The sequence below is a fragment of the Myodes glareolus genome, chromosome X (assembly GCF_982192425.1).
Source record: "Myodes glareolus chromosome X, mMyoGla1.1, whole genome shotgun sequence".
In the NCBI taxonomy this organism is placed as follows: Eukaryota; Metazoa; Chordata; class Mammalia; order Rodentia; family Cricetidae; genus Myodes; species Myodes glareolus.
The window spans coordinates 40,098,786-40,107,607 of record NC_142053.1 but is presented as its reverse complement, the minus strand read 5'-3'; the positions used below and the strand labels follow the sequence as shown (position 1 = coordinate 40,107,607).

General features: G+C 37.8%; 1 protein-coding gene across 1 annotated transcript; it reads left to right on the top strand.

The window, feature by feature from the left end:
• Nucleotides 1-1,342: 1,342 nt before the first annotated feature.
• On the top strand, nucleotides 1,343-7,682 carry LOC125403660 (melanoma antigen preferentially expressed in tumors-like). Its single transcript, XM_048439198.1, has 4 exons — nucleotides 1,343-1,463; nucleotides 4,280-4,579; nucleotides 5,568-6,161; nucleotides 7,154-7,682. Exons 2-4 carry the CDS (start codon nucleotides 4,290-4,292, stop codon nucleotides 7,665-7,667), a joined length of 1,398 nt encoding a protein of 465 aa, XP_048295155.1. The 5' UTR covers nucleotides 1,343-1,463; nucleotides 4,280-4,289; the 3' UTR covers nucleotides 7,668-7,682.
• Nucleotides 7,683-8,822: the final 1,140 nt, after the last annotated feature.

Below are 8,822 nucleotides of genomic sequence, written 5' to 3'. Positions count from 1 at the left end.
ATTATTAGGAAATGAGGCTTTGTTGGAGTAGGTGTGGCCATGCTGGAGGATGTGTGTCACTGTGGGGGTGGACTGTGATGTCTCCTATGCTTAAGCTACTCTACCAGTGAGACAGTCTGCTTCCTGTTTCCTGCATCTCAACAGTTTCAGAGGTTTCATCCATTATCATCATGGCAGGAAGCATAGCAGTACTCAGGCAGGCGTGGTGCTGGAGAAGGACCTGAGAGTTCTACATCTTGATCTGCAGGCAGAAGAAGTAACTGTGTCCTTAGGCCTAACTTGAGCAAAAGAAACTTCAAAGCCTGCCTTCACAATGACACACTTCCTCCAATAAGACCACACCTACATTATCAATGCCAAACCTCCTAATAGTGCCATTCTCTGGGAGCCAAGCAATAACACACATGGGTCTTTGGGGACAATTCCTATTCAAACCACCATAGGAAATATCATCTCTTTTGACAGTAATATTTTAAGATGAATGAATATTCTATTCTTCTTGAATTATAAAGATAAATAATAAAATTATTTCCCTGCAGAGATCAGAACATCTTTTGCTTTTGCCTTTCTTTCTTTCTTCTTTCTTTCTTTCTTTCTTTCTTTCTTTCTTTCTTTCTTTCTTTCTTTCTTTCCTTCTTCTTTTATTTTCTTTTTTTAAGACAGGTTTTCTCTGTAGCTTTGGAGCCTATACTGGAACTCACTCTGTGGACCAGGCTGGTCTCAAACTCACAGAGATCCACCTACCTCTGTCTCTCAAGTGCTGGGATTAAAGGTGCATGCCACCACCATCCGGCCACCTTTTATTTTAAACCTTGATCAGGACTCATTTCATCTACTGTTTGCTGTTGTTCTTCATAGTTTAATTTTGGAAGTGTTGTGTCCTATTGTTCCTCAGTTCTGTCTTAAAGAAGTTATCCTGTCTAGCTTCCCAAAATGTGTTTTGACTTACAGGCACCTTGACAAATTTCTTTATCAAGAGAAAATAGAGTTCTAAGGTAGAATCATGTTTTCCAATAAGTGATCGATCATTCAGTTTTAAATGAAAAACTGTTGCTATTGTGCCCACTAACTCTGAATGTGCATTGTTTGAGTTTGAGACTGGACCGGGTAAAGACGGTAAAGACAGTGGTTATGTAACACTTATGGATTTATTTTTTAATCAGGATTTTTTTTTTATAAGAATATCTTGGGAGGCGGGTGGATACATTCTCTGAACCTGCTGTAAAATGCGACACACGGTACAGCATAGCGGAAGGATCTAGAGACAATTCAGCTGACCTCTGAGGAGCCAATCAGAATTCTCCAACGGCTGCTTTAAATAGGAAAAGGAGCCGTTGCTGGTGGCAGTTGCCATGAAGCCTCTAGCGTCCCCCACGACTCTAGAGAACAAATCTTGACGAATGAGTGACTGTTACTGTTGAGGACACTGAAAGTCAGAGGATTTAACGGATCCTCGCTCATAGGTAAGCTACAGTAGTCTCTTTAAATAAGTTAAACTGGAGTTAAATGGCCAAGGCATAGGGATTTCTCTATGTTCTTCGTGAACAAACCATCAGTTGTTCTGAATTGATCGTGTGTGGCATGTGTTTCTTTCGAGGTGGCAGTTTCTGAGGAGATAGCGGTTTCTCCTAAGGTGGTGCTAGCTTCAATTATGTGACTAGCTATTTCCTACTCTTTCATTAAAGTTCTCCATACATCCTTCCTCCTCCTCTTCAAAGATTTATATTTCTGAGAAGAACTTGGGGGCGTTTCCACAGCTCCGTAACGAGGATTGGGAATTTTTCTTCAACCCGGGATAATGCACTGAGATATCTTTTATATGTGAGTCCTTTAAAACTGTAAGGACTGAACTGAGTATATATATATGCTTTTCTTTCTACAATAATCATTTTAACTTGGTTTTCACGTCTGAAGAGCAAGTAAATGCTCATGTACCTATGTATCATAACTGTGAAAGATGAGTGTGATTTTCATTTCGTAGAATGAGCTCTGGAACTTTGGAAATGTACTGGAACTTTGTCAGACACTCTTGCTATGCAACAACTCACTGACCTTTATGATCCTTTATTCTGTATTCATAGTGGTGGTATTACAGTTGCGTATCTCAGAACATGGCCTATTATTATCCTTTAAATTATGAAATGATTTAAGCACACGAGAAAATATTCACCTAGTTTTGCCTTGCGTAGACAACTTAGGTATCTAAAAATTTACCAAAAAGAAGATCAGCATTGCTGAAATGATAAGTTAATTGCATATTTCATTTGAATTTGATGATTTATTCAAATAATATTGTCATTGTTATCCAAGATTCCTTTCAAGATACCTCAGTGAATTGAGTCATCATTTCTCTGTAGTCAATTCTAGGAGGACAATTCTTCAGTCTTCACTGGACTTTGAAAATTAACATATTTGAAGATTCTTAGAGATACTTCCCAAATCCCTGTCAATTTGGATATGTCTCACTTAAAATTTATTTATTATGTGCACAATACTGCATTTGGTTATGACACTTATACACATACACATACATATATGTATAAATATGTTTTAATACATATAATATATATGTAATAAAAGTAAAATGAGGACTGTTGGGTGGAGTAAAATATTGTAGAAAAAGTAAGATAAGTGAAGAACCAAAGAACATAATAAAGTCAATATAAGTAAGGAACCATTATATGTATATCATATATATTATATATTGCATATATGTGTGTGAATAGGTATTTAAGCTTAATACTGAATATGAGAAAACACATGTTATATTTGTCTTCTTTAAATTCTCAGCATCAAAGTGTAGCTGTTCCTTTTCCCTACACTGACCTCAGCATTTGTTCTTAGAGAAGGTATGATTTCAGTACGCTTTTGATGAACACATATTTAATGTTAATGGTTGAAATGCAGAACCCATGTATTGGCCATTTGTATTCCTGTGAGAACTGCCCAATGCATTTTTCATTTTTATTCGGTGATTCCTTTATTTGATGATTAAATATTGAGTTCTTTATAGAGTGTAGCTATTAAACATGTCAGATGTATAGTGGGAAAGCATTGTTGCCATTCCGATGTCTGCCTCTTCACAGTTACTTATTTCCTTTGCTTTGCAGAAGGTTGTTTATTTCACGCAATCTCACTCATCAATTCTTATTTTCTGAGATGTTTTCACAGTCTATTTTCAGAAAGGTTATGGTATAGTTATATCTTCAAATGTTCTCTTCATGTTTTGTTACAGAGATTTGAATGTGTCCCACCGTACATTAGGATCTTTGATCTATTTTGAATTAGTTTTGGAGGAGTGAGGGACAGGAATGAATGACCATTCATTTAGATCTAGTTAGCCAATTTTACCAAATCCATTTGTTGAAGCAGTTTTCCTCAATGTTTGGGTTTTGGGTTCTTTAGAAATATTAGTGGCTGAGGCTGTACAGTTTTATTTCTCCTTTCATGCATGTCATTTGAAATTGGTGTGTCTTCACATGTCACAAAGGTGACCAAATTTGGCAGGTCATGTATAGTGATATTTTGCTGAAGATCTAACAAATAAAGCTTGGCTGAAGATCAGAGTGCAATGCTAGCCACAGGAGTCAGTCATACAGGTGGTGGCACACACCTTCAATCCCAGCAGCCACACTAGTTAGCCTTAGAGGCCAGACAGTGGCAGCACATGCCTCTAATACCAACACTAGAGACGAATATAAGGCAGGATGAGACAGAAACTCACTCTCTTTTCAGTCTGAAGATTTTATACAGTTAAGAGCTCTCCAGTGCTTGACTTCTCTTGAATGTTCAGATAAACTTTATTAGGTAGATCATAAACTAAATATAACTATAGTCAAAGGCTATAATGGCATTTTTCTTCTTTAATCACAGTTAATTTGATGTCTTAGCATTTTCTGTTTCCAAGACAATGATGATGCTGTCACTTTTGTATAAATTTACCATTTCTTTTGTGATGGCTTATACACTATTGACATCAGGAGTCCGGAAGCTAGGTGACCAAAAGTGACTTCTGCTCACCTAGTCCTCATTTCTATTCACATATACATATTTATCTGTTCATAAATATGTAAAGGGGGTTGTTATGTGTTTGTTCATATACAAATAGACCTTAATACACTCAAAAACCAATTTCTTCTGCCTATAATTAGAGCAATCTAGAAGTGGCTGTTTTACTATTTATTTATTCTACAAATAGTTATCTATAGTGCCAACATTTGTTGCAAAGAAGACTCTGCATATCTGTCAAGTTTTCTAAATGTTTCTCACCCTTATGCAGGTTCATTAAGATGGACAACAAGAAAACAAACACACTCCTGGATCTTGCTATACATCAACTCCTGAGTAATGAGCCTGCAGCCATTCACGCTCTCAAGGAGATCCCAAAGGAACTTTTTGTTCCACTACTTTCTGCTGCCTTTAAGGGTGTGCATAAGAATATAGTGAAGGCAATGATACAGGTTTGGCCCTTTACTTGTCTCCATATCGGCACCTTAAGTGTGCAGGGACCCCATCGTGAACTCCTGACAGCCATGGTGAAATGTCTTCAGATCATACCTGTCCAGGACCCAGATTCTAGGTAAGACCCTGTATGATAGAGTCATGTTAAGACACAGGAGGTTACACCACAGCCTGCTACTCTTTCAAAGGTAATATGTGCACATAGTGATAAAGAATATGAGACTGTAAGTTCAATACCTGAGGTCACTTTGCACACAAGTGTCTTACAATATTGGATATGGAATGTATGTGACTGAGGGCACTGTTGACAGATTTGCATTATGGTGTTATTATTTCATTAAAAAAAGTCATGAGTACTAAGACTGCTGAGGATTGGTGGCAAATAAAAGAAAAATAGTGGGTGCTTTTCAGTGATAATTTTGTCTGTTGTTCACTGCTGTCTCCTCAATAAATGGGTAAAAGAAGACACTGACAGCAACGGTAAAGACTCGACCCTGTTTTGTCTCCACATTAGAAAATTAAGCATACAAGAAACACAGGGAACTGAAAGACATGATTGATGGTCTTCAGGTGTTACTGTCAAGAACTCAGCTTTTCAATAGTAATGTGTATAATACGTATATGGTAAGAGAGTGAAACATTATCCTGGAATCTGTTGTAAGAGAGGATCAGATAATCTCTCAAAGTTAGTTAAAAATGAATGCAGAAAATCAATGTAAGGGGGTTGGTACATCAGTTGAGGTTATCTTAAAAACTTTGATGTCTTATAGAGGGCTTTAATTTTGTAGTAGAGTTGAGTAATGCTCACCTGTTGACACACACATACATATATGTATATATATGCTCACCTGTTGACACATATACACACACATATATGTGTGTATGACATGTTTCATAGACAAATTTCAAGACATTATAAACGTTAATCGATTATAGAAAAGAGTAAAGGATGTGGTATTTGCATAACAAGGTTTTGCTGTTAGCCAACGTATGGAATGACAAAAAGAAAAACAAAGATGATTTTGTCACTACATGTTGTCATTGATGTTACTTGGTTATATTAATGTTTCTACCTCATAGTGTTCTATATTCTCTTTTCCCTACAGGAGCTCGAAACTGAGGATTCTAGATTTAAGGGAGGATTCTGGCTGCAAGATCATCTGCCCAGAGATCAGTGCTAAGTCACCTGCATGCTTGTTCTCCTGTGTTCACTCTGAGCACTCCATCTTGAAGATGGGGGCCCAGTATAGAAATGCAAGCTCAGAACCTGAGGTTCAACCCTCTAATCTGCCCATGGAATTAATAGTGAACATTTCCCTCAGAGGTGGTAATATCTTAAGAGAACGTGAATATTTGGCTCTGCTTCTGAATAAAGTGGAACAGAGTTCAGGTTCTTTGCACCTGTGCTGCCGAGATTTGGAAATCGATAAATTGAGTGTTTATAATAGAAACACCCTGAACCGTCTAGGTCTCAAATGCCTTGATCACCTGTCAGTATTTAAGGGTTCTCTGAGGGAGATTACCTACCTTCTTGCTCAGGTGGTGCACCTGAGAAAACTTTGTCTGTCTAAAGTCACTTGCAGTTCTTTGAATGGGAAAGTCTTTCAGAATTTTGTCTCACAGCTTAGGTTTATGGACCATCTTAATGAACTCAACTTTGATTCTTTCGACATCAGTGATCATCTTGAAACTGTCCTGAGGTAAGGGTATGTGGTTGATGCAGAATTTCCAATAGTATTCTGGTTTTAAGATTAGAGAGATAATTCTTAGATAGTCTCAAGATTCCCATAACCCTTTCTCCTTTTGCCTCAGTATGGGCTATGCTGGAAGTTTTAAAACAGCCATGGAATGGTATCTTTCTGTAATTGAGTAGAAAAATGGGATTACAAAAGAATAGTCAGGTGAGCATGTGTTGACACTGTGCTCATTCCAGAAACACGAATGTTAAAAGAAAAATGCAGCCCTCCTCTGGCCATTGAGAGATAAAGAGGTGGAATTGAAAGACTTTATGTTCTGGCACAGGTGGACAGATTCATATACCCATAGACTGTAATATCACATCATGAGGAAAATCTCTAAGGTTCAGGCCACGATTGGAGAGGCTGTCTGAAGAAGGACGCTTAAATTCCACGCTAGCTCAGAAATGAGTACAATAGAGAGTTATTTATTTAGGGGTAGACTCACAGATCAAAATCCTCTGCTGCAACAGGGAACAGCAACGGAATTCCACAGCCTGAAAAGAGGGTGAATGCTTGCTTCACATGACATAAATAGTCTAAGAGGCCACGCCCAAGTGGGCGGGTAACTTAAAGGCTACTTGCAGTAGGAATATCTACAACAGCAGGCTTTTATAGACTGGCCAAAAGGAGCTTCCAGTTGGTTGCTCCTTCTGTCCCCTCACTTCTGAGCAGGTGAACTAGCTCCCACTTTGGTTACATTGTAATTCCTAAGTAGATAGTATTTTCACTAAGTTTTTCACACAACTTTATAATATGTTATACATATTGTCAAGGTTAAAATGTTACTTTCCAGGGTGGTAAAGTATCTCTCACAGACCCACAACTAATTAAGTGTATGAAAGCTCACATAATTGGCTGCTGATGTACAAAACAGTTTGTTCTAGATTCACAGATAGAGTTCTCCTCTTCTAGTCCTCAGTTTTCAGAAATGCTTTTCTGTTTTCTCCCTGCAGAGTCCTCCCAACCAGTTTGGATTTCTTACATCTAACGTTCTGCGAACTTTCTTACAAAGATTTCAAGTTTTTAGCTGAGTGCCCTCAAGTCAAGCATTTAAAGCTGCTGAATATCAGCCACAATCCAATATGCTGGGAAGATTGTGAGCCCCTTATTAACCTCTTGAATTATGTTTCTGGCACCTTGCAACATCTGGAATTTAATCACTGCCTTTTAAGAGATTCTGCATTTTATGGTCTCATCCCAGCACTAACTCACTGTTCCCATCTCCAAGTGCTCAACTTTTTCTGTAATCCAGTTAGCATGTCCATGCTTATGAGACTCCTTGAGCACTTAACACCCTTGATGGAGCTTAAGCACGTGATTTATCCTATTCCTGTGCATTGCTATGGGCGATGGCAAATCCATGACAGTTTAGATTGGCAGAAACTGGCTAATGTGCAAGCACAATTGAAACAAATGGTACAAGAGGCAGGGAGGAGCGACATGACTTGGATTACTTATCCTGAATAAATTACTTATCCTGGATTACTTATCCAACACAGTTTCTTTATTTATTTAATTATTTAATTTCTTTAATTATTAAATGTTTCTTAAAAATTATGGTCAAACATAATTTCACCTTGATATGCTCCCTTTATATATTAAATGTTTTTCTCTTGACCCCATAGACTGAGTATATAAGGTCTTTAAATTGAAGCAAAATACACTTTAAGAATATGATATGTGGCTGATTTCTATAGAAAATAACTTGCAAGCAGAAGGAGGGATTTCAGAGAGTCTGTGTGTCTCTAGACTATTGTTCTTGGTAATTCTTCAGTTTTTCTTTATTTCATACTCATTTACCAAGGGTTGGTTTGAGATATTATTGTAGACAGCAAAAATGAACAAACAAACAAGACAAGGTTCCTTCTTAAAGCCACTCGGAGACTGAATATTTCTGTGGCTTATCTGTTTCTTCACAGTTTATTAGTGCATAGAATGATGTTGTTTTACCCTCTTGAACCCCATTTTATTTCCCTTGTTTTTGGTACATGTTCTGTTCAAGGCAAAGTGGACTCTATGATGTTCAATCTCTTCTCAGCAGAATTCAAGGTTTCCATGTTACCATCTTGGTGGTTTTCTCTCACATCTGTTTGATGTTTGCCTTCTGTCATTGTGCAAAATGCCTGACATAATAGACTCTAGTAAGGAAGAGAAGTTTGTTTCCCTGCTTTAGAAGTTTCACCACGCTTGTTTAATTGCACTGCTTTGGAACTTCAGCAAGGCAGAACATGGTAAAGAGTTTGTGGCGGAGGGTACCCTCTCAATTCACGAAGCATGGAACCAGAGAGCTGGAGCCTGAGTCCCTATACAACCTTCAGGAGTGGGACTATACTGATCTGCATCCTTGAATCAGCCTGCTCTAAAGTTTCTACCACCTGACCTGGAGCCATTCTTGAACTAGCCTATTCAAAATTTCATCCACCTGCCACGAACCATCAGATCGAGACAACCTTCTATTGTATTAGCTTAGGAAAACATTTAGGACACATGCATAACTCTTCCTTTGTGATATACATGATTTTGTTAGAATGTTCTGCTGCCAATTTTGTATTAGAGTTGCCACAATTGCTATAATATTGTATAGAGAATACGTACATGGAGTCCTTCATATTTGGCACTCCA

Coding starts and splice junctions, on each gene's coding strand:
- LOC125403660 (XM_048439198.1), top strand. CDS start 4,290: ATGGACAACAAGAAAACAAACACACTCCTGGATCTTGCTATACATCAA. Junction 4,580..5,567: donor GTCCAGGACCCAGATTCTAG/GTAAGACCCTGT, acceptor TTTTCCCTACAG/GAGCTCGAAACTGAGGATTC. Junction 6,162..7,153: donor CATCTTGAAACTGTCCTGAG/GTAAGGGTATGT, acceptor TTCTCCCTGCAG/AGTCCTCCCAACCAGTTTGG.